This window comes from Anopheles marshallii, chromosome 3, assembly GCF_943734725.1.
Source record: "Anopheles marshallii chromosome 3, idAnoMarsDA_429_01, whole genome shotgun sequence".
NCBI classification, from domain to species: domain Eukaryota; kingdom Metazoa; phylum Arthropoda; class Insecta; order Diptera; family Culicidae; genus Anopheles; species Anopheles marshallii.
Genome location: NC_071327.1, coordinates 81,310,210 through 81,336,487, shown reverse-complemented (window position 1 = coordinate 81,336,487; position 26,278 = coordinate 81,310,210). Strand labels below are relative to the sequence as shown.

General features: G+C 46.7%; 1 protein-coding gene across 1 annotated transcript; it reads left to right on the top strand.

Annotated features, from left to right (window-relative positions):
* The first annotated feature begins 5,478 nt into the window (after positions 1-5,478).
* LOC128716289 (homeodomain-interacting protein kinase 1) lies at positions 5,479-24,289 on the top strand. Its single transcript, XM_053811210.1, has 8 exons — positions 5,479-5,643; positions 14,577-14,897; positions 20,396-20,496; positions 20,592-20,801; positions 20,875-21,321; positions 21,393-21,995; positions 22,076-23,292; positions 23,370-24,289. Exons 1-8 carry the CDS (start codon positions 5,479-5,481, stop codon positions 24,287-24,289), a joined length of 3,984 nt encoding a protein of 1,327 aa, XP_053667185.1.
* Positions 24,290-26,278: the final 1,989 nt, after the last annotated feature.

Sequence of the window (26,278 nt, the reverse complement as noted above, 5' to 3'; positions counted from 1 at the left end):
CGTTCTGCGTCAGGTCTTAATCATGTTTGAGAGGCGTCGTGTAAATCCCTCCAACTCACACTTGCGGCAGGTGCTTGCTATGGGTGGAAAACACCGTACAAACAATGCCTAGAGGAGAGGAGGGTTAGGAAGGGAAAATGGGAGATGTACTATTGCGCCACACAGACTGTCTCGAACAGCAGCAGTTGCTAGCGATCCGTCGTTGTCTGCTGGTAGAATAAATGTTTGCCTATCCCCTGTAACGTTGGTGAGTTTCCTTGTGGGTGACCTTGGCATATGAGGAAACTCCACGGATATGTAGGTGCGTATCCTGTCAATGAAAGGAACATTGGAAGGAGAACTTCTGGGAGGAAAGAAATCGACCATCGACCCTCCACAACCATCTTCCCGAACCGCTCACTTATCGTTTATCAATATTTCTATGATCGATATAGAAGCCGCTTTCTTTCGGGTTGGTCTCGTCGATGGTAGTTAATGGAGGTTTTTCGTAACAATGCGCTATTTTTGTGCACAAACGACCCACATTGTTTGCTTTTGTTAGGTTTGATCTTCAGTATGGACGGAGCACGATTTCCCTGGAAGATGGACTTTTTTTTGCTGGAGGTTTTTGTATCAAGTTTTCCCTTGCCAACGATAAGCACACGTGCGTTTTTTTGTTGTTGTTTGAGTGTACGTTCTTTGTGCCCTTACACTTTGATGAGCCATGATGCAAAAATAGCTTCCGTGTGGTGGTGGGGTTGTCATGATAAGACATTAATTGAGATGGATCTTCGTGCTTTGATAATGCAAAATTATCTATTTATAAGTTGTGTTATGCTCAACAATAGTGTTATGACGTTGGTGCAGAAAAATCTCTAGAGTGTCTAGGCTTAGGGGGGAGCCTATTGTGGTGCTAATCTTATAGTCTACCAAGAGGAAGTTAAGAATAATCATTTACTTAGCAATGCTTTTCTGTGGTACTTGTTTTCTTTTTTATGCTATGGTATAATCAGGAATTGTAGTTGAGTTGAGCTCTCTCGTGAAGTTCTTTGATCCGTTCATCAATCCATATCATTGAATGATAGGATGAATCGGGCTAAATATGAACTGAAGTTTATGAACATTAGGACCGCAAGAGAATGTCTTTCAACAGCTTCAAAACAATTTAACTCAGTGTTATTGCATTACTCAACATAAAGACCAAACATGAAATGGAAATGTGTTACAGTAAAGTAATAAAATTTGGTTAGATAATACTCTTTTTCTTCCTTACTTTTCCAAAAACAGAGGTCGTTGTTGTTATTGATATAGCTTTAAGAGACTTTGATTTCTGAGGAATTCTTCGTCTCGTAAAAAAAAACCATTGGCTCAGTATAATGTAAAAAAATGCTGATGTATGTCTTTATTTCGATTGCTCTACTTTTGCAACAAACAGACATTGTGACGGAAGCCTTTCGGATTGAATCTTGTTCTCCTCGATGTTGATGTTTTTTTAGGCCTTCCTCCGGACAGGGGGAGCTATGTTTTGCTGATACGTCGAATATGTACAACCGCGCGTTTTTTTTGCGCAGCTGTAGTGATTCGATTTATTATCACCTTTTCTTTTTTTTGCCGCTGCTGCTGCTGTCACATCCCTCCATTTGCTGTGTAACGGTTATGATTATTTGACTATTTGCTGTTGCCCCACCCGCCCGGAGCATTATGTGGCACGCAACTTTGTGGCTACATATATGTATACGCAAGGTGGCATTTGTATATTTGTGGTTTATGATGCGATGCGATATAGTTTTGCTCGCATGGCCGAACGTCGAAATTGCGCCGCAATTGCCAGAGGTCATTAGAAAACGAAGCGCAAGCGATGGTACGGCTTGGGTGCGCGAGTAACCGCGGCCGATGGTGAAATGGCGGTGAAGATGATGGGTGGTACGCGAAAGCGAATCCGACTGGCGTCTGGGGGACTCTTCGTCAACATCATCGACAGTCGACAGGGAGCTTCTACCCTGAAGGCTGGGATTGGAGGCGATAAGATTCATGCTTCATAAGCACATAATTCATTCATAGCTTCATTCACATAATTTTTTTTTCTTGCTTGCAATAAGCAAATGACAACCGGCGTTGACACAGCCGGTGATTTCGAAAGTGACATATGCTAGTTGGTGTATAGGCTGCTGGTGGGGATCTACACATCTTTCTGGTGCTGGACGCTGTTTTGAAGGCAAGAAAAAGAGCTTGGTATATTTTTTATATGTCAATGGCACGAATTGATCAACCCAGCCCGAGCGGCAGATAGATAAACGTATCAGCGAAAGGGCATTAAGAAAATAAAATGAATTGAACGTGTGCTGTGAGTGCGTCGCTGTTTTCTTGATTTGTTGGTTCTCCTCTTGTACGCACGAGAAGTTTTCTTCCAATTTGTGTAGGTTGGCCTTTCTGCAGTGGCCCACTTTCTGCGGTCAGTTGCTAAAAAACCGATCTACCTCTTCTTTGGTGAGCTGCTTTTGCAATGAGATATGAAGTCGGCTGGAGAAAGGTCGTCCCACGAAAGGGGGGATTTCTCTGAGGCAATTTTTATTGCTGACTCCTCGCCTCCCAGAGGACAGGAAGAGTTCGGCCCTTTTTATTGGACGATGTACTGGAAGCAAACCGGTTCAGCTTTCCGGTCAGAATTATTTGTATGGGTGAATATCATGCTTTTTTTGCGCTGTTACATCTGTATAGACTCTTCTACATTAAGGTGTTATACGGTGCACGGATTGAACGTAAGGTCCGAATCGCAAGGTGAAACCCAACCAAACGAAAAAATCTCTTTCCTTCTGACCGGATGAGCGCGAGTTGAAATTTTCTTTTAATTACCACTCACATTCTCTTGTGTTCCCTGTTGTCATCTTGCCGCAGTCGCCTGTTGAGAACCGGATGTGGTGTGGAGCATATTTTGTGCAGGTGACGATTTTATACTGCTGCTATAATAATGCTGCGTGCAAGTTTTAGCAAACGTATAATTTCGCTACCGATATTATCCACCGTATCGAACCATTCGCACGATCTTTGTTACTCCCCACAACACGGTCGTGTTTGATTGACACACCGGCGTAATGCGCTGTGTGCCGTGCGCCACCTTGGAAGCGGATTTTCAGTTTTGCACGCTCTGCTACGGCGCAAAAAATGGAGCCAGATGTGCAAAGAGACAGTGTTGTTATTATTTCTTGCCTACGAAAAGAAAATAAGCTTCGGCCGGAGTTACCGTTTGCTCTCCCTCACGGTAGCTTTCCTGTCACTGTGTCCGATAGAAAGCGCGCGAGTTCAAGCCCGAGATGAAGCAGTAACAGGCAGCACAATTTGTTACCGCATTCCGCCACCATTAAAATCGCAAAGTACTCGATCGGAAGGCGTACACGGCTACTTTCTCATCAGATTAATGCAGTTACGTGAAGAAAGGTGAAAATGTAAGCTTTGCATTGTACACGTGTATGAATCTGTCTTTCATACTGTTTGAATTTCGGTTGCGGTTTACGTACCCCGGGAAATGATTTGTTGAACTCGATGTAAGATTTTGTGATTTATTGTGTACTTTAATAAATAAAAAGTCTTCGAAAGACGAAACATTTTCGGTATTTCTAAATTGTGTATACAACGGGAAGTTTTATTACACCGTTAAATGTCGCTAGATGAATTGATCTGATAGGGAAACAGTAATCGTCAGCCCCAATGCTCAACAGTTCTGGATGATGGATTGTATTTCCCAGGCACTTGGCTGAATCTGTCTGGGTTTTTTTTCCAATCGTCTTTTGATTTTTAAAACCCTCAAAGACACTGGGGAATTCGGTAATTTCGTCTCTGTTGACGTCAGAAACGGTACGGATTTCTGATGGATTATGGACTCAAAAGTGTCATGGACTTCCAATTTCAACCCCCACAAACAAAAATCCCCGATTACCACCAGTTTGTTTACATGGACTAAGTCCAAAGAGTCAGACGCTTCCGTCGGAGTTATGCTGCAGGTGGTGGAAAACGAACGGCGCAAGATTAAACTCAATCAATTGAGAGCAGCGAATGCATCCGAATGGCATCGTAACGCTTTACTCAAGAACGCACGCACGAAGGGAATAAGCAATGTCTTTCTGCGGCATTAAAAGACAAACATCAACATGTCAGCCGGGCGAGTGAATTTTCTCGTGCCCACCGGTTTGACTCTTGGCGTCACACAAGCGCTTCCTTTCGGTCGTCAACAACAGACAAGATTGCACGCGTGTGTGTGTGTGTGTGTGAGGGTGGGGGGCCGATTTGCGTCACTAGCGGTTCGATTTTATAAATAAACTATTTTTTCCCTTCTCACTTTGTTTCCATTTGCTTGACTTACGGGTTCGGTTTCCACGGCGAAACCGCGCGCCGTTTCCCGAGACTGTGACATGGATGGGCCCCGGTACCCAAGGACTCAACGATGTGCTGGATGCGTTTATGTCGGTGTTGGTGTAGGTTTATGGGTTGACTTCCGTTTTTTTCAACATGCAAACGCACATTTGAATGGTGGCTAGGGAAGAGAAAGATAGGAGTAAACTTCATTTACCGGTGGGAGAAAATTTATTTTCAACACATTTGAGCACTGAAGCTGATAAGAATCAATATAATGTATGTAAGGATTGAACATTGCTGTGGTATAGGCGATAAAAGGTCAATTGTGTAGGAAGTTTTCTAAAACCATTTTTGTTTGAAAATTAGGTTATTTTATATATTAAGTACGCGTTACTCGGAACGTATCGACGTACAACTCGTAATGAATAATTTATGTATGGTCCCACCATGCACAGCACATTAGATGCTTGTCATGATTATCGTTTTGAGGAGTGTTTTCAAAGAACGTATGCGTATCCTTTATTATTTGGTTATTTTATTGGTTCTTTAAGTTGTCACACATCTTATCTAACCGCTAACAAGCTAGTTTCGTACATTTTGAATGTCATTTGTTTATGTGCTTTACTGTATCACTCCCAGCCAGGGGTAGGACACTGATCATGTCCTATAAAACTAGGTCTTTGAAAAACAACACCCGGTTTCGGCGTGGAAAATATCAACAAAAAAGGAAAGGATTGCATGATAGCATAGTTTAAAACTGTGTTTCAAGTCAAACGGGTTTTAATGACATTTCTTATCTGGCTACAGGGTGAAACGAATAAATGGAATGATAGTCAGCGTGGTGTGTTTTTGCCGCTACGTGCGGTTTACTTGCATCAGAATCAGCAGTAAAAACGGAACTCGGGGAAATAAAGAAACAAAATTAAAACCCACCAACCAAGGCCCGGCCGACGCAGCTATCATGATCCCGAATGTGTTATAAATTCTAATGAGGTGATGTAATTTTTCTGTTCTGTTCTGTGTGTGTTTTCTTCCCTCGCAGCAGAGGGCGTTTGTGGTTGCGGCGAGTGTGCAACCAGCGGCGGCGCAGTACCGAGCGGCAGCGGGGGAGGCGGCGGCGGCGGCGGTACGGTTGCAACTTCCGGGGCTATGGGTGCCCCGTCCAACGGCTCCAAGACGGCACATTCAAAGGTTGCAACCGGAGGAGGTCATGCCAACACGCAGACCTCCAGCAAGCGCTCCAGCAGCGGAGCCGACGGTGACTACCAGCTGGTACAGCATGAGGTGCTCTACTCCCTGTCCGCCCAATACGAGGTAAGTGAAAGGGATTCACAGGGATGCTAGTTTACGTCTCACACTGTCGGTGGAAAACGTATCCATTTTTCCATCCATTTTTTTAAATCGTTAATTTTTAGAACAAAGTTGTGCCTGGCGGGTATAACAGTTATTTTTGTCCGGCAACATCATTTATGTTTCTGTTGCCAAATGTAACTACACCTCTGCCGTGAACGCCTTACACATTAAACGATAATTTGTTGTTGTACGAGCCTCATTACATGGGATATTTAGCTCACCAAAACTGTACCGAAAGCTGCTTAGGTAGAAAGTTGGGTGTATAACAGTTTTATAACAGTTAGGTAATGTAATTAATTTTTTGCCCTGCTTATGGGCAGTTTTGGAGCATAGAAGCATCGTTTCAAGAACTGTGAAAGAATCGTTACATGAACTGGTAATTAGCTGTCGTACAAGCATCGTTTCCTCGACGTTTAAGTACATTTACCATAACTGTACTACCATTACGTCTCCGCCTAGGGTAGTTGCCGGTGTGTAATTATTTTTTCGCGTTCTTACAAGAACCTGCAAACGTTTGCCTAACTTTTCTTCCATTTTTTTTGTGTGGGTTAATGTGTGTTTGGGTAAAATATTATTCTCAAGTACCTCAACTTTAACTCCCGAAGTGAACAAACCTGCCTACCTCTACTTCTACCCGAGCAAGACTTTTATTTGTTTACTGTGACTTTCTCTTGAAGCTGATGTTGGATTACTTCGCTGACACATAGCGCCGTAGGTTGGCTGGAGAGAAAATAATTCGGAAGGCTTGCATCTTTCAAGAATTGTTTCGGACAAAGAAAACGTAAAACAAAAAACCACTGGCGAATGTTTTGTGGCAGTATTTGCGACAATTATTTTCGCCAATGCTTTTCTAGCTGACGAGAAGCGTCTAGTTTTTTCGGGGCCGTAAATCAGTGCGGCACGAACCGAATGGTTGGCCATTAAACGTTCGTTCGTACGCGGTGTGAGGAGTCAGCATGCAGTATGCTCTGTGTGGTCGTTGCTGCTTGTGGCTTAGAAATCGACCGTTCGAGACGGTGAGGGCAAGATGTTGTCCTCGTACCGCCTGGAGGACACTTGGCGTTTATGAGCGCCTTTTACGGAAGGTTTTCGGTGGCCGGGTGTGCACGCGCGCGCGTGTAGGACGAATTAACGCCGGGCGTGTTTGACTGACGGTCAGCCCGGTAAAATACAAACAGCGCGCGGTGGAATAGCCCAGGGCTGTGTGTGTGTGTGTCCTCCGTCGCCCCACATCAACACACATCATCGCGTGTACTGCTTTCGTCGTGCTGTTATTTTATTGCCCACAGACGACGGTTGGTGCCGCAGGAAAGCAGCAAAGGAAGCATTTTTTCGGGTAGAATTCTTTTAGTTTTTTCGGCAAAGTGTTATACGTTCGGTTTCAAATAGAGTTTTATCTTGGTCTGTTGGTAAAAAGGCGGCTTAGAATTCGCCAACAGAACAGGCACGCATTCTCTCATGACAGCAGTCTAGGCAAATACCTACTTTGGGACGTTGAGCCGTTGGACTGAAGCCATTTTGTGGCTAGGGTTATTAAAGACTTGACTTGGTGGAAAGGTCGATTTTTGGTGCGGATGCTTTCTAAAATTAGACAACGGGCGACCGGCGTTCGCGGGGTATCCCCCTTTGCGTTTTCCCTACCGTGGGCTGGAGGTCATCATCACTGGGAATGAGTTTCCCTCATTCCATACGCATAAAGGCGTGGAAGTCATTACCTATCGACGAATGAAATTGCTGTGCCGCCTTTTTTTTTTATTCATTCACTGCACGGTAAAGAACTGGTGAGGATGTTACTAAAACATGCACGAGCACGAGAACGCAGGGTGCAGTTTGTTAAGAATAAATACCCGCAGCAAGTCGTGCGGGCGATTGTTTAATTACTCTGGAAGATTGTTAGAGTGCTTCCGAAGGCGTTAGAGAATAGGCAGACGGGGCCGCCAGCTCTGGATTGCACTAACCGTTCATCCGGTTCTAGTGGTCTCTTCGATAAGGGGTTGAACGAAAGCCCCCCCCCCCCCCCCCCCCCCCCCCCCCCCCCCCCCGCTACCCAGTGTGACGGCGCCCTCCGGAAAAAGATAACGGAAAAGCAGCGCGGCAGTGAAACAGAAGGCCCACAAAAACAACCACGCCATATAAACCTGCTTCGTACAACAAACAGACACAATAACTGTCTTTTGTGGACGTCCGTCTGCTGGTTGTGTACGGTAAATGCTTTTCCTTCGTGTTCCATCACCCTCATGTGTGCGGGGCCACGAAAATCCCTCGTCTAGCGCCAAGGCTCTTGAAAACGGGGGAGGGTAGAATTTGCTGGTGGAAGTGCAGCAGAAACATAAAAGGGCAGTAGGGAAAAAAAACATAGCAATATCAATAGTAGCAAACAAACATAATAATAATAATAAAAAAAAAAAAAACCGCTGGCTGACGCAAATTGCAACGTTCATTGCCCTTCGCTTTGCCGGCCTAGAGTGGCATTGCGCTCTGGCCGGTTCGCTATCCAGCTCTTATTGCTGAGAGTGTAACACCAAAGGGCAACCATTGGGACGGTGCGGGCCAAAGAATATTGTATCCGAGCTGGGAGCCAACGCTCAGCACACGCAGGGAAAGGCTCCGGATGCAGTCGTGGCTGGCGTTGTCATCATTTCATCGTGGTTAGAGTCGAAGGGCAAAGCGATGTTCTCGGATGCTTCGTACCACTACGACGCAATATTCTACGCGCACGTGTGTGTGTGTGATGGTTTGAATATAAGGTCGGAAGTTCTCAGTCGCAGTGTTTGCTTTTTATGATGCCAAATGTGTTAGAAGTCGGGGATGTCTTTTATGTTGCATCGCGTTCGGCCTTGGGTGGCCGGTACCGGTGTGCGCCTTGGTGTGTGAAATGTTAGAGGCCACGCTTTCCTTCTTGAGCACCGCAATAATCAGATTGGGGAAACACGGCAGGGGATTGGTTCGTTATTCCCACCCAGCCACACAACTGCCACCTACCGGCAGTACACATTACACTCATAAATGAATCCGAACTTCCGAGACACACGGTTGCTGCGCATTCATAAAAAACCAAAAACATTACACAGGAACCTTGGCCACTCCATCTGAAACGGCCGGGAGTTTAATAAAGCAGAAAAGTTTCATTCTCAGACGCCTTTATTTCCCGTGTTTTTTGACGATCACACACAACCGACACAAAGCTTTTGCCCGGTTTTTGCGCCACTAGAGATCCAAAATGATTTGTCGCAGTGTCGGCAAATTTGCCAGCCGGTTGGGTCGGTTGGCTGACTCTCGAAGGTACACCCAACGGTGGACACCCGTTCGTGGGGATTTTCTAATCGAAAATGTTCTCCAGACAGTAAAGAGCACCTTGAGCGTTGGCAATATAGATTGCAGAAGGTCCGATAATAGAACGGGTCGGACCGAGCTTTGATGGGCTTCACCCAAAGGGTCGAGAGTTAAGTGTTGGCAACAAGGCAACGGGAAAGAAATCGAACCTGCCAGACATAAAATGACGTGCAACATCGCAAAGCGTACTAGCCGGGTAGCGAGGGCCGGTCGAACCGTTCCGCATAATCTGTGTGTTTTAGCGTCGTCTCGATGCCGATAAAGTCTTTTCGTCCCCCGGCATATCCTGGGGTTGATGGGGTATGGTTGCCTTTAGGGAAATGCCTGACGCGAAACTGGATACGTGTTTTGTTCTTTGGCTTTTTCCCCCGACTCGGGCACACAAGTTGTGGCGATTGCAGCGTGTCTAGAATGTTCGCTCCAAGTTGTCATTTCCATTCCGGTGGACGAGATGGAAAAAAGTCCCGACGGATGGATAGTGATACTTTTTGCACAAGAAATCCTGCCGATGACCATCGGAGAAGCAGGGATTTCCCTATCAGTCGATACCCTTCAATATATGACCATCGAAGTCACCAGCAGTTGACTGGTGCAACATTACCATTAGACGACCCAGGATGGCCGGTGCGACATTCTAGATATGCTTCTGTGGTCTTCGTCGTGTGTTTGCAGGGTCGTCGCCTCTAAGAAAGTGTGATCAAATAGAAACCTGGGAAATTAACCAAATGTCTTGGAACACACACGTGTCAGGATCTCTGTATCTGTCCTGTTTGTAATGGCTCTGTCTCTCAGTAAAGGTCAAAATTCTACGCCTTATCATTCCGATTGCCGTCTCGAGATATCAACTCTGTCTGTGCCGTATCCTTGGGAGGCGATTTTCATAGATTCTGACTTCTTGAGACAAAATTGATAGGACACGAAGCGAGATTGGTCTGAGTATTAGATTTATGAAGAGCTTCCACCGAAGGAGTGCGAGGAGCTACTACTAGCTTACGTCTTGGGTTACCTCGTTAAAGAGATAGTAGAACTCCTTTTGCAATTTATTTGTATTTTTGTAGCGTGTCCTTAAAATTCTTTTGAGGAATAAAAAGGTTAAGATGATGTCCCATGTCATCGAACCTTGTTATGATGAAACGAAATATGTTGCTCATCAATTTTCTGTGCAGGTGCAGCATGCGTTGGTGCACGTAATGGAAAATAAAGCGACCTCCAACTATCTTAAAGTCGCGGTCGTACGTGACGTTTTATGGTCGTAAATATAAAACCGCACGTCTGTTAAATAAACGTTGTGTGTGTGTACCACACGCCGGGGGGATCCCGACGGTGTTGAAACCTGAACGATTTTGGATGGTGGAATTTGTGATCGGCGGCGATTTCTCTTGTTTGGAAAATCGTGCATCGTCGAAATATGCAAAGTGGTTCATCTGCTTCCGCACGCAATTCTTCTTCCCGCCGTACGCCTCCATGCCCTGTGCCTCGTCCCCCACCCGTGTGCGTGTGTGTGTGTTGCTTGATGATGCGGGCATGGTTTTTACTGAGCATTCCTCTGGCCCATTGTCTTATGCGTTGCTGCTACAGGAGCTCATTAAAAACATCCATCTTCCCCTCCCGCCTTTCTGGAGGACTGGACGTCTCGTCTCGCTGGAGGTTGTGACGAAACGCAAACAAATAGTTGTGCAGCAACACACCAGCACCACCAGCCAAACGACGGTGGCTATCGGAGTCGCGGTTGGATGATGTGCCACGAATATCGCCCAGCTGGCAGTCAAGTGTGTGGTACGCCACTCATTATCTGTACGGTGGCGGCGGACCAGGGCGACCTCTCGCGTTTTACAGCGTCGCGAGTAGTTGTTGTACGGCCGTGCGCATATGCTTGCCGATATTTGAAACTTTCTCCTATAATCTACGTAAGCCACCGCCACCGCCACCGGCCAGCGTGAAGTCGGGCAGGGACTGGTCCGCATGATGTTGTTGTTATGTGCATCGCTTCTCCAGTTTGGCACGGCCACGCAAATTGACAGCCTCAACTTTGACGCATTGACACACGTACACAATGGCGTGGAGGACGATCGTGGGGCACTCTTTTCTGCGTGATGTGTTGGTCTACCGGTGCCGCAAATGGCCGGGTCCGGGTCCACAGATAAGTTCACGCCAGTGGAGCGACCGAAGGGAAGAGGTCAGCCGTTGTGATCGTTACGAACGCTCTGGTCCATGTACCTCCCATACAATGCAAAATATCGCCGAAAACACTCACTCGCCGAAACGCTATCTTATCGTTGGCGTTTGCCTAACCTAACCGAATGTGCGCCCTCGGTCGCAATCCACCCACTAAATCGTCTTATTGTTGTGCCCGTAAAATCGCATGTTGCTGGCGGCTATTCTTTCCCACAACTACCGTCGGATTTTCGGTCGTTTGCGAGCAGCATGCAGCAAAGAAACGGCTGACGGTGAGGTATGGCCCGTGTTGATAGATGGAGTGTGAACCTTCGCATTTCGATTAAGGTGCAGGGTCGGTTCTGCGCGAGGCGGTTGATAACTTTGGCAATAATTTTGTGCAAGCTGTGTGTGATTGCTATGCCAAAAGCGACCGTTGGTCTCTCTCTCTCTCTGAATGTGGGAGGGAATAGTAATAGGAAACAAACTTGGTGTTGTGAAAATGTTGGACAAATCAACTGCTTGGAAGTAAATGATGAAGTCTACATGGTGACTGCTGTGTTGATTTGATTCAGTGCATGAATTAGTGATTTTTCCCATAGAAGTTCTGGAACTCTATCGTAATTGAATTAAGATGTGTTATGTCAAAATAATTGGTCTATGCTTTATTGATCAATTCCTTCAGTTTTTAAGAAATACATTAAGAGTTAAGAGGACAATTTCTACAAATATCTAGCGATCTTGAAGCCGCTAGTAGCTCATACTAAAATGCTTCTAGAAGATGCCACTGTATTCAAATGTTAACCTTTTTCCACCAAAGTTCGGCCCAAACTATCACTGATGAGATGTGATCTCACTTTCCATATGAATCGTGCGTTCAATGTAGTCCGTTTTAGAAGGGTTTTTCCTAATCATGCTCTTTTATTTTCGTCTGACATTTCGAAATATTTGATCTCTTCTCCTTTCACCATCTCCAGGGGTGGCTATGGCGAGTTCAAAAGTCCCCATTAATTGCAATAGTCCCCGATTGCGGGCGATACCATGGGAGGGGGGGGTTGGTAAGTTGCGTCAACAAACGACCCCAACAACGGTATGCTCCATTGTTGCGAACACATGATGTGCGTTGTGTGAGAGAAGGAGATTGGTCAAACCAATCAAAAATGGTACCCACCTACAACGCATACTACGCGGCCATATAGACCAGTCGGCCACCGCCACCCGAACGAACTGTGAGCGTCATCGATGTGGGACTTATCTCGCAGTGTTTGGAGGCTACCGATCGAACTGGCTAATTTTCAATTGAGAAAAGGAGAGCTGTGCCTACACGTGCCTTGACCGGGTATGGCCGTTTGTGGGGGGGAGGAAACTGTAATCGCAACCGAATAATTGTCCGTGTGCCGCTCGATCTAATGTTTTGTGCTTGGTACTGCTCCATTGTGGGAAGTGGTGAAACGGTAAGCCGCACAAATTTCTGGTGCAATTGTCTGGTTTTGCTGCCCGAAACTGAATTGCCGCCCTCGTGTGTCGACACAGTTTTGGTGATGTTTTGTCGGAGTTGTTTCGATTAGACAGTGGGCCAGAATAGAGAAAACATTGGTGCCTGTTTAAGGTCACACTATTTGCTTCACGCAGGTACAATGTTATAAAGTAAGTTGGGAAGTTGCATTAGTTGCAATTCCACCAAAGCGACAGTAATATCGTAAGATAGAGATCTAACTTGCTTGCTTGAAGGTGAAGAAAAGCACCTTCGGAACAAATAGTGTGGCCACCCGCTGCAGACTACGCTATTTTAAACGCACACACCCCCTCTGCTCGGTTGGGCCCAGAAAAGCGCTGCTGTAAGAGCATTATGTGGCATGAATTATGGGACAATTCGGTGCAAAATCCTTCGCCATCGTTTGGGCGGGTGGGTAACTCGTTGTCTACAGCTCAAGAGAGCATTTTCGTACAGCACACACCCGCAAGATGGTTATCTAATTTTTATGATTTTCCACCAAAAGAGCGACTTGCAAAACTGCTTGCGCTATCAACCACCCCCAAAGTGTGGCCAATGTGCTTTTTTGCGGGGGGTGTAAATATGCTTACTAAATCGCTTTAATTTAGTGTCGGCAGTGTGGTCGGGTGTTTCTTGTTCTGTGTACTTTCAAAAATTCATAATTAAGAGCAAGGTGCAAAAACCCCCCTCTCCCACGGGTACAACACTGGCTGTCCAATTTTGGAAGGCAGGAGAACGCAAAAACGGCACATAACGATACAACTCCCCACACAACAGTTATGGGTAGCGAGGGGAACGCAAAAAAAAGAACGGAAAACAAATAGAAATGAATTAATCGGGTTTACCTTCTGGTGTCCCGGGCCGGAACCAGTTGAGTTGCTGCTGCCGATTCCCCATTATCGAACGGTGTTGTTCACCGGACAGGTTCTTAGACCTTTTCCTTTTGCCACCTTGTTTGGGGCGCGGGTATCTCGTTCTTGTTTCCTTTGCAAAACAACAAAAGTGCCACAGTCGATAAAATGAAGGAAACCACGTCCAAAACAACATCATCGACCGACAAGAATCACACAGCAACAACAACAAAAAATCCACACAGTCATTAAGCGTGACCTCAAAATACGATCTCCCTGCCACAGAGGCGCACGCCGAGCGCTTTCGGTTTGTTTCACCTTATTTTGCCCAAAATACAAGAACATTTACCGCCCGCCCATACGTTGCCGCGGTAGAGCGCAAAAACGTGTTTTACCATTTCGGTATATTATGTTGCGCATGCACTGCGTTCCGTTCCGTTTTCTTTGTTTTTGCATTCGTGTTTCGCGTCCGCAGCTTTTTATATTTTTGCACCAGGTCGATTTGATTTTGTGTTTCGATTATTCGCTACTTTCACAATTTCATCCGGGCCGCCGATCCGTGTTGGCCGCCCTGAGACTGCCCCGAAGGGTGCTGGGGCGATTTTTTATGGCCTTCTCCTGCGTTTCGCAGCGACCGGGACGCACGGACCCAGGGGCAGGTTGGGGGAATTATTGAAAGAACAGAACCGGTTGCGCGCACTAGTTTAGGCAAAATCGGAAAAATTAATGGCCCCTACACTGCGCCCCGGGGAGCAAGGAGGCATGGCATGGGTGTGAAGAAAAATGGTAAAGAAAGATGCACATACAAAATGGCTCCCTGGTAGTGGTAGTAGTGACCTTTTCCATGACGGTGGAGCACCAAAGGGTTCTTTTCAGATATCTGTTATTCGCGTCTCCGCGTAACATATGATCATACTACACTTCTGTTTTCACTTCTGTCTGTTTTCGTTTACGGTTATTTCTGCGGCAGAGGTCCTTGTCCTTCTGCACTGGGCTCGAAAGTTCCTATCTACCACGAGCGCACATAACTCATATCTCTTCCTTAATTCTTTCCTCAACAGGTCCTAGAATTCCTCGGCCGCGGTACGTTCGGGCAGGTGGTAAAATGCTGGAAGAAGGGCACGAGCGACATCGTCGCGATCAAGATCCTGAAGAACCATCCGTCCTATGCGCGCCAGGGTCAGATCGAGGTGTCGATCCTCAGCCGGCTCAGCCAGGAAAATGCGGACGAGTTCAACTTCGTGCGAGCGTTCGAGTGCTTCCAGCACAAAAATCACACCTGCCTGGTGTTCGAGATGCTGGAGCAGAACCTCTACGACTTCCTGAAGCAGAACAAATTCTCGCCGTTGCCGCTGAAGTACATCAGGCCCATCCTGCAACAGGTAAGTTGGCGGTTATGGTCGATCTCCATCGTGAACAGCGTCGATTCTTGGTTCTTTTTGTTCGCACAATGTGGCTCTGGATCGTAAAAGCTTGTGGTATATGTTATGCTGTGGGCGACCCCAACTTCCTGGGTAACGACACGCAAGAAGCTGCAATTTAATCTTTATTGGGCGGGTTTGGTTGCGGTTTTACAGTCCAACATCTTCGTCTGTGGAGATGCACGTCGATAAAGAAGGAATTTCTTGTGGTTTACTTTAACCTCCCTAACCCAGAAGTGGTGAAGAAGAACTATTCACTTAAAGTTTCCTATTATAAAGTTCTATCTTTGCCATGAAATTTAATTTTCTGCCTGTTTATAATTAATTCCTGTATCGAATGTCACTCATACACAGAACAAGATATTTTTTTGTTTAGTTAAGTATGCTTATCCGGATCATAAAACTGCGATAAAAAAGCATCGTGTAAAATTAGCGGCATCGTCTCCCTGTGTTGTCACTTAACGATCTCTTCTTTGTTTAGAAGTGGAAGAAAAAAAAGGGCGGAAAAGGATGTCGAAAATAAATGGACATGGTAATGAGGGATGCTTTGAGATGCAGATTAGAGAAGGGAATATTTGAAGAAAAAATGCTCAAATTGGGGAAACTTCCTGAAGAGACGACGATCGGCGGTTTGCAAAGTCGACCTCAATTTGTTGAGTGGTGATCTTTTCTGTACAGCGAATGAAGAGGATGTATTGTTTTTGTTCCTTTTCCTTGATGTCTAGATGCATCGAAGATGCAAGAAAGCGAAATGAGCGAAACTCTAGATTTCTTTAGTATTTCGAGCTGAAGTTCTATTTAATGTTGAGATCTTACAGAACCTTCATCTCAATCCCAATCCTCATCCTAAATCCCACTGAATCTCAATGCTCTCCCAATTGGTGACTAATCTTACTGTTTTGTCCAACACTGTACACATGTGCATCTTCCGCGTCCGCTGCAAATAAAAACAAACGCTTAAATCAACTAAGTTGATTGTGGTGTGGCGTTGGCTCGTACGAACAGCAGAGCAGCAAGCGTGAACCTGTTTGGCGATTGTACATTAATTTTTGTTTTTAGACCTATCTGGCCCCGCATGAGCCGGGTGTCTTGGTAGGGTATTTTTTTTTTCATCGCAAAGTCTGTCCTCGGGAGTTTTTTTTTATTGAGTTATTGTGAATTCCCTTTCGTCCGGTTGTTTCGCGATTACGATCGAAGATTTATATTGCGTTTGGAAGCATCCTCGGTGCATGTTTCAACAGGCACGGGGCGAATTTGTTCAGCGCTTCGTCAACGCACGTCGAATAATAAGTGCGCTGCAAGGGAACGACTGTCAATGTATTTAACTCGCTTTTACTGTATGTTTTAACTATGTATATATATTTTATTGTGCATAATAAACCACATGAGACACAGTGGTTGCGATAATAGTAAATCGAGAGACGCAATTTAGCATGGCAATGGTGTGTGTAGTGGCGTAAAACGTGACCAACTCGGTTTCCCATTTGCTTTTGCATGAAAGTGATCGTTTGTTGTCGATCAAGCAATGTCGATTACCATTTGGGAAGTGCCTTTTTCTCCTTTCTACGCGCTGGGGGAGATATCTTGATCTTTCTTTACGTTGACCCGCGAATCGTAAGATCTAGGACATGTCTTTTCGCCCAATTTCCATTCAGCCGTCACCATCTCACGGTGTTTCGGGTCGCCGTCGATTCCGTCTGCCGTGCGATTTCTTTTGCGAAACCACCGACAAAATCTAGCAATGGGGAAGAACAACAACCACCAATTCTTCTCGGTTCATCTTTCTCTCCCTCGAGGCGGAGAAATTTGCATACGTTTCGACATTTTTTGTTTTGTTCTTCGTTTAGTGGAGGAAGCAATAATCTGTTTGGTGTGCTCTCCGCCGTTGCTCGTTCGTTGTCATTGATGGTGGCGGTTTCGATGTGGGTTCCTGTTGTGTGTTTTTTTTGTCCGTACTGTTCGTTCGAACTGTAGACCTCTTTCAAACTGTGGTCACGAGTTCTGCAAAACCCTCACAAAGGGTGACCGCGAACCGCAAGATTTTAACTCATGGCAATAGCTTTTGATTGTGGTGTGATTTCCGAGCAGTGAGAAAACGCGCAGAGTGGTATTGTGTAGCGTTGCGTTTCAGCTTTCATTTTGTGGATGCGGATTGCTCTCCGGGCCGAGGCTGGATCGGCTGGGTGACCCAATAAAGGCAGTAAAACGCTGCTGTCGATGAGGGCACCCCGATTGTTGATTGCTAACGGGATTTCGGGAGCCACTCTACCGGGCTGCGTTTATGTATGCGATGCTGAAGATGCTGGAATCAGTCCATCGATGGTGGCATGATGAATACAAATCATTCGATGCAGTGGAGACAGGTTTTTCCGACAGCTGACCCGATACTTTACCTCAATGTTGGCAAGATTATGACGGGAGTCTGGAGGTTTACCTACACCGGCTGGAAATAATCGTCGTCCAGGTTTAATTGACATATATTTGCCGTTAGAGTTACCGGCTTTGGAGCTTTGGAATCGGGCGAACTCCAACCGTAGTGCACTGTCCCTCGTGTGCACGACGAATGAAACGCATCTGCTTTGATGTCCGTGGTCGGCAAAATCCCAAGAAAGAGGAGTCTGATATCTAGGGAGGAGAATTCTCATCATTCACTCCACATGATAGATAAGCGTAATCATCATCAATTTACGTCCCACACAAGCTATCCGGCGGGAGCATCTAGCAATTATCATTACATTCTACTTTTAATTCTGACCGGGTATGTGCTCGCACTTCGCAGCAAACCTCTTTTAGTTTGCGATGTGCAGCAAAGATAACCGAATCGTTTCGGAGGGAGAACACGAGGGGGTGCCCCCCACCCTGCACCACGTAACGGCCGCATGTGTCCACCTTGCCTGAGAGTTGTCTTTTTGGATTGCTCTCCTTGTATATCCGCCGCTTTTTGTTTTGTTTTGGTGTGCAAATCTCCCGGGCATTATTGCATATGACAGGTTGGGCAGTCACTTCACTGCGTGCTTCATGTGTTTGTTGTGTCATCGTTAATGCGAGCCACCCCGTCAGCTTCCTTACATGGGGTGTAGCGAGATTCTCGAACAGCCATTCATCTTGCGATGGGAAAAGAGGGCATCGTCATGTCCCGGGCCCGATTCTTTGCCATGTACGGACATTGCTGCTGGTTTTGGGTTTGTTTCGGTCGAACGAAGGTATGTGCAGGGTGATACTATCGGTACGCGGAATACAGGGAACATGTGCTGTGTGTTGTGACATAAGTTACTGCTACCAATACTTTGTAGTCGAACGAGTACGAGGTGAAAAGCGCTGTGTTTTTTTTATACATTCATTATGAATATTGGGGAGCCGATTTTTCCCGTCACTTTCGGTTGGAAAACCATAAAATAAAACTATTGCACCGAGCCCGGGATTACATTCCACGCTCAACTTTGCATCTGGAAACAATGCAACTCCAATAGAAAGCGGTTGCAAGAGTGGCAGCCAACTGTACGCTATGCCTAACACTGCTAAATCTGTTACAAACTCGACTTAATTGTGCGTTGGTTTGCGAGAAATACAAAAAAAAACCATTGAGGGTGAGGTTTTCGCTTTACACCGTGCTGGGTTGAGCACGCATTGTCGAGCCCCGCAGCAGCATAAAGTTACGGTACGGCGTTATTTTTATTTAAATCATATGCAACCAACCGCACACGATTAATTGAATTTATGGCGTAATTGCACGAGTGCGTTACAGTTAGGTGGCTGCAATCGTGTTGAGGGTGCAACGAAAGCGGGAGCTTTCGGTTGGTGCGCGTAAAAAATGGTTTGCTGGTGAATCTCTTCGCTGGTATCGCGGTGAAATGTATCCGATTTGGGGATGCGTTCTGCATGAGAACATCCCACATTCCCTGCCAGATGTCAACGGCGATAAAGTAAATAATGCAGAACTGCGAGCAATTCAAACCAGCTTCCAAGTTGTGCATGGGGACATTGAGCCATACGGTCATTTGACTAACATTAGGCGAAGCATAGTCGTTCAATGGTTATGATAACTTCATCCAACGACGACGACGGTGTTAATGATGCTGCTGCGAACGTTGTGAATGGGTATGGCCCTCCGGGTAGGCCAGCGAACGGGGCGGCAGCAATTGATGGAGGCGCTGACGTGTTTCAAAATGGAAAAAGTGAGATCGGTATACTTTACCCGAGTGCTGAGGCAATGGCCCAAACGGGGGAGGGGATGGGTATCATTTGAATACCGTAAATTGCATAAATTAGTAGATGAAACTTTTGTTTTCTGTGTGCCGCGCTCTCATTACGCCTCTGAATACGGCGCTACTGGGATGAACACATCTCCCCCGTTCATCGACGATGCGTATCGGTGCGCCCGATGGAAGCGAGGATGTCAGCAGGGTTGGGGGCCCAGGGTGTGCTATCGGTTCCGCAAAATGTGAAGCAAGGGCCCATAGTTTCAGCAACATGAATACTTAATCTAATCCCGGCTGGTGGAACTTTTCGATCGTTTGCATTTGCAAAACGAGCGCGTTTTGGAAGTTTGACGGTTTGCCAATAATGCTTTTAAGGGCGGACCACCGTATCATGCCGTCTGTCCCCCCCAACAACCCTCGCTATCGGATATTGTAGATCTTTGTCTTGGCTTCTCTCGGCATCACCATAAAGCCATTGCGTTACGAAGGCAACGCACTGGTTCGCAAAACTGCCGGTTGCTAACTCATAATGTGCTCACCAGTTACCCTGGAAGAGCTAACATCGACGAGAACATCGCGCGGTACATTTGGCTTCCGCTGTGTGCAGCACGAGAATATGCAAGCCGAAGTCATCCGTCCGCCGTTTATGCATGTGGATGTGGAAAGTTTGCAACTTTTTCGAGGTGGTCGTAAGGGCGGGAAGGAAGAAATGCGATTAGGAGGATGCTGGAGTCATCAAACCGACGGGACCAACCCCAATAAGGGGTTGGCTCCGACTAAGCTAGACCAATCGGCAGACCCTTTGGCGTCTGCTGGTGTGTGTGTGCGCCAAGGTCTCGACAATAGCATCACATCGGTTGTGTTTTGTTCGCGTGGGTCATTGTTGTGCTGCATGCTGTGAACGGCCACTCTCTTTATGTTTCGCTGCAGACTCTCTACTGCCGCTAGCAGCGAAAACGGGAATGGCCAATAAAAGATGGGTTGTAAAATTTTAAAACACTCATAAACCGTCAGAGTATGGTTCGTCCACATATTTTTTTGGCACCATACTTAATCTCCACCGGATGGGGCGAATTGGCTTGTGAGATTCAACCGCGTTCCGAATGATATCATGTTTGGGAATAATGCTCCGGTTATGAGGAGTCACATACGGGTGACCCGACAGAGAAGTTTGTTTTATGTAACATAATTACTGCCCAATATAATGAAAATATTATCAATAAACATGTTTTCGGCTTTCTTTTCCTCGATTCCAATCAGGTTCTGACGGCCCTGTTGAAGTTGAAGCAGTTGGGCTTGATCCATGCTGACTTGAAGCCCGAGAACATCATGCTGGTGGATCCGAACAGACAACCGTACCGGTAAGTGGACGGAACCTTTCCGTATCTGTTTTTTAATACGTAATTTAATACGCTTATCGATTGATGTTTTTCGGTTTTCCCATCATCCCCCACAGCGTGAAGGTGATCGATTTTGGGTCGGCGTCGCACGTCAGCAAAACGGTGTGCAATACGTACCTGCAGTCGCGCTACTATCGCGCACCGGAAATCATCCTCGGGTTGCCGTTCTGCGAGGCGATCGACATGTGGTCGCTCGGCTGTGTGGTGGCGGAACTGTTCCTGGGTTGGCCCTTGTATCCCGGATCATCTGAGTATGATCAAATCAGGTACGTGAGGCTGAATGTGCATTGGAGGGTGTTGTTTTTCACTGCAGTAATGAAACTCATTTCGATTTTGCAGGTACATATCGCAGACACAGGGTCTACCGACTGAACACATGCTGAATAGTGCCAGCAAGACGGCAAAGTTCTTTTACCGCGATGTCGACTCGACCTATCCTTTCTGGCGGTTGAAAACACCCGAAGAGCACGAGGCAGAGACGAACAACAAGAGCAAGGAGGCACGCAAGTACATCTTCAACTGTTTGGACGATATCGGGCAGGTGAATGTACCGACCGATATCGAAGGCGGACAGCTGTTGGCTGAAAAGACCGATCGTCGGGAGTTTATCGATCTGTTGAAGCGGATGCTTACGATTGATCAGGAACGCCGCATCACTCCAGGGGAGGCTCTGAACCATTCGTTCGCGACATTGGCGCATCTGGTCGATTATGCGCACTGCAACAATGTGAAGGCTTCGGTGCAGATGATGGAAGTTTGTCGCCGTACAGACTCGATGATTCACACGTAAGTGTTAAATAATTGGCTGTTGATGTTGAAGAAGCAATTGATGGAATATTGTGTTTGTATCATTGCAGATATAACCTGAGTGTGCAACCAACGACGGCTACGTTAGTGACGAACTTTGTGCCCAATACGACCGAGAACATGACGATCACGTTCAACAATCAGGTGCAGCGAATAGTGCGCGAGCGTGCACCAACATACGACAACCATCTGTACCAGATCTACGGTGGGCGAAATGTGGGTCGTCAGTACAGTAATGCACGTCCGGATGCGTTCCCTCATCAGCTGGTATCGAGCATTCTTTGCCCACCGGGCTACCAGACGATGCCAAGCCCGACCAAGCACGTGGTCGTTGGTGGTACGTCGATGCAACCACCGTTACAGGTCCCTCCGCAGCAGTACGTGAACGTGCCCGTACCGGTGTCGATGGTAGAACCATCGTCGGGTCAACGGATGTTGCTCACGAACGCCGTACAGCCGAACGTCGCATGGCCACAGTCGGGTCGGCAGGTTGCCATCGTACCGTCATGGTCGCAGCAACCCGGTCCGGCACATTCGCTGATCGTTGATTCGGCACCGTTCTTGAAGCTCGAAGGGCTCTACCAGAATTCGCACCTCAACATCCAGACGAGCCATCACGAGCCGAAGAAGGAGTCGCCGGTGCATCATCTGGTGTAAGTATCTCCTAGAAGGGTGGATCTACGGATCCGCCTTTCAAAACACAGATTTAGAGGGTTTTTGTGATATTGTTTAGTGTTCGTAAATATTCCAGCGTTTCCCGGCACGACAAGAAGGAAAACAACCAATTGTCGCCGGTCAAAAAGCGTGTCAAGGAGAACACTCCACCTCACCAGCGGTACAACCGGAGCCACATGTGTCCGCAGTACCATGACAACGGTACGAGCAGTGGTACTGGAGCCGGAACCAGCAGCGCGGTCGCCTCCTCCTCTTCATCGACGTCCTCGTTCTACCAGCAGCAACAGCAGCAGCCAACGCAGGTCGCCAGCACCAGTAGCAGTCAGCAGATGCAAGCACCGCCCGTCCAACAGGCACAGGCCCAAGTACCGGCCCCGCAGCATCATCACCATCATCATCACCATTCACAACAACCACCGCAGCTAGCAAGTGGAAGCGGTGGCAGCGGTGGTCACCACAGTCACCATCATCAACAGCAACACTATCAGCAGGTCGATTCATCGGGACCGATCAGTGGCGGAGGTGGTGGTGGTGCGGGCAATCTACATCACTCATCTTCATCCACCTCATCGTATGGCGGTAGCGGTAGCGGTGGTTCGTCCGTAGTGATGGGCGGCAGTGGAAATATCCACCACAGCGGTAGTGGCCATCATCATCACGGTAGTAGTGGACACATCCACCACGGTCATAGCCACGGACACCACAGTGGACATCACGGTGGTCACCATGGGCATGGTGGAAGCGCGAGCTACAGTGGCAGCAGCAAGCAGCAGACCATCACGATTCACGACACACCCTCACCGACGGCTGTAATTACGATCTCAGACAGCGAGGACGAATCACCGGAGGTCAAACATAGCACCAGCTCGTCCTCGAAGAGCTCGCACACGACCTCGAATCAGGCATGTACGCGTGGTACACATCCGTCGTCGTCGTCGTCGTCATCGTGTCGGGGCGGTGGAAACGGTTGCAGTGGCGGCATTAAAACGTCCTCTTCTTCATCGAACGTTGCCCACAACTCGTCCTCGACGAATCAGCTCAATGGTGGATCGGGTGGACACCAGCAGCAACCGTACCAACCGTATCAGCCACAGCAGCAGCACATGAGCGTTATTAGTGGCGGCAGCAGCAGTAGCGGAAATGGTGTATCGTGCAGCGCTGGATCAAGCAGTGGTCGACAACGGAAATCTACCGCCGTTTCATCGTCCGCCACAGCGTGTGTTACGGTCGGTGACAGCGATGGTGAAGGAGAACGTCGTAGTCCAAAGCATCAGCGTAAGTTTGCCGATATATCCCGAACCCTGTCAAGTATCAGCACCCTTTTCTAACGATTTGTTACTCCCTCTCTTTAGCGATCAAATACGAACAGCATGCAGGACAATCGCAGAAGAAACGTCTACTGGCGATGGCTCAGAACGAATGTTTGCTACTGCCTTCGTCCGGTAGCAGCAGCGGTGGACAACAGCCACTGCACGTGCCGAAACAAGAACCGAGCGAATTTGTTGCGTACGAGTATCCTTCGCAACAGCAGCAGGTCGACAAACGTTCCTCGTGGGCACCACCCACGATGGGATCATCGTCATCCTCCTCGCATTATGGAAATGGTGGCCACAAGCGCGAATCTTCGTCCTATATTCCATCGTCGTCGACATCATCATCTTCCTCGATGGCAGCAGCAACGGCTGCAGCTGCTGCAGCAGCCGCTGCTGCCATCCAGCAGCAACATCAGGGCGGCAGTGGTGGTTGTAGCGGTGGCGCGATTGGTCATGCTCCGCCACCCCACGCTCACGCCAAGAGCACACCAACCGGAGCAACTTCGTGGGGCCCACCAACGGCTGCCGTCTACCGTCAGCATCAGCCAAGCGCTAACACTCCACTTGGCAGCTCGCCTGGAGCAATCCTGCAGCAACATCAGCACCAGGCGCAACAGCAACCAGACATCTACGCCCAGGGAGACATGTACCGTCGATCGGCGGTATTCGTGTCCCAGGCGGCACCGTACCAGACGGCGTACAATCGAGTCGTGCCACCGCCAGCACACAATGCCTCCAGCCGGCAGGTGCGGAACACACCGCTTAGCAATAGCTCGCCGTACGCGTCCAAGGACAGCACGACAAGCACTGAGCGATTCCCGTCTTTTCCGTTGCAGGTTCTGCCCACACATCCGCTGCCAGCACACATTCAGTTTCCGACCGCCCAGTACGGCCAGTTTGGGCCACTGAGTCCGGCTCAGATCGCCAACAAGCATCATTACGCCTGGTTCGGCGAGTAAAATCCAGCTCCTTCAGGCTGTGTATACCCTAACGCAATTCGGCAGCTGGATGCTTCCTGGGTATTCTGATGAAATGTGAAGATGCAATATTATCAACGTCTAGTTGCTGGTTCGCTGTGCAACATAATCTCTCCACATCGTCTTTATATTGGAAGAATGTAGGATACAGAACAGCAGTGTCGCCAAGAGTATTTGCGTTGAACTGTATAAGGGCCTCTCTTTCGTTAGAAGAGTTCTGTTTTGTTTCTCGTTTCTCTTATGTTTTTCTGTCATGCATAGCGACGCATACCGTCTTAACATCGTGTTTTATGTCTCGGTGCTGGAGATTTGATTGAAAATAACAATATGTGTTGAGAATGGGTGTTGCTGCAACACACTTGCGTTTGTGGCGTGAAATTCTTGTTTAGTGTTTTAGTAATGTTTTACACGCCAATTGTTTGAATACACATCGATGTATGATGCTTGAGTAGAGTGTACGTAGTGGATTTGTGTTTATAGTAATATGTTCATCCCTTTCTTCTCTTGTCATATTCTGTCTTCTATTATTTATAGTAGTTGAATGAATGAATTGCTCCTGTCCCTGCTTGGTTGGAATAGCTTTCTTATTAAAAAATCTTATGTTTTCAAATCTTGGCAATAGCCAATCTATCTATGAAAGGAAAAAGGGGAAACGATCAAGATGTACTAGAGAATAGAGTGAAATCTTTATGTGTGTGTCTATCTGTCTGATAGTGAATGTTAACAAGCTGTACTACGTTTCTTGCTGAGTAGTATTATAACTGTCCATGCACCGCATATAGTCATTTTCTATGTATTTTGAGGTTTGCCATGAAGGTGGTAATTCATTTTTTGAAAACTTGGCAGCTGTTTAACAATGAACAACTTTTGTGCAAGATCCAAGGCACGGTGATCCGAGCGGGATAGAAATTTGAATTCATTGATAATGAGTGTACAGAACCCGTGAAAGGAAAAAGAGAACTAGGTTAAGGTTAATGTTCATTAATGTTTCAGTGTTTCACCTAGAAAGAACTGAAAGGGATAATGGGTTTAGGCATTGGGATTTTTTTTTTCAATATATTGTTTTATTATTAGTTCGAGAATATCTTATCTTCGTACGGCTTTAGTTCAATCATGTAACTGTACAGCTTTATTTTAGGGAGGAAAAAAAGAAACAAATGTAGCCTCGTGGTTAAACGACTGAACGAAACGTATGAGTCAAGTAAGAAGATGGTGTATCTATATGGCTAGAAAGCTTGTATAAGAAGATTGCGTTTGGGTACGATTGCGTAGTTTTCCGTCACGGTTATCATTCAGTAATATGTCCAAAATGGAATAGGGCATTTGAATGCGGTGGTTTAGTGGTTTAGTGCGTGAATACTTGAAAACCATTGTGTTACTTTATAGTTTAACGTCAAATCTTCCTTTAAACCCTGTTTACATTCGCCATACGCATAACTGGAGTAAATGTAGCACTGAGTTAAAAAGCATCAAAAGGAGCAGGCATACCTGGGCATAGAGCCACACGTTAAAAAAAATGGTTGGTACCTGTTGAACAATTATAAAATAGCAACAAACGTTAACCGTGCGTCGCTTACGTTGCGGCAATTACTACACGCGCGTCTTCTATGTATAAATGTTCTTTAGAAGCTCTACAAAAGAGAGCTGGCGCAAAGTAATAATTCGCATTTAAGTATTGGAAACAAAAAAAGGGAAATTCTGATGGTAGCAAAGAAAGGTGTTGAGAAGACGGTAATAGCTTAATCATGAATTTGTGTTTTGTGATTCTTGTTTAACTTTTTAATATTGTAAAGCATTCAGTTCGGGTTAATAATGGTCATAAATGTGTTTTTTTTCTGTAGGCGAGTGCGTTTGAGTTTGGAGACCAGCTTTATATGATATGAAGTGTGTTGAACAGTTTGGCTCAACTAGTGCGTACAGAGAGACACTTTTTAATTATCTTTGTATGCCTAGCTCAGCGCTATGGGAAGT

Excerpts from the sequence above, each read along its gene's own strand:
- LOC128716289 (XM_053811210.1), top strand. The coding sequence starts at position 5,479 with ATGGGTGCCCCGTCCAACGGCTCCAAGACGGCACATTCAAAGGTTGCA. Across the intron at positions 5,644-14,576 it reads CCCTGTCCGCCCAATACGAG|GTCCTAGAATTCCTCGGCCG; the intron begins GTAAGTGAAAGG and ends TTTCCTCAACAG. Across the intron at positions 20,802-20,874 it reads TCTGAGTATGATCAAATCAG|GTACATATCGCAGACACAGG; the intron begins GTACGTGAGGCT and ends TCGATTTTGCAG.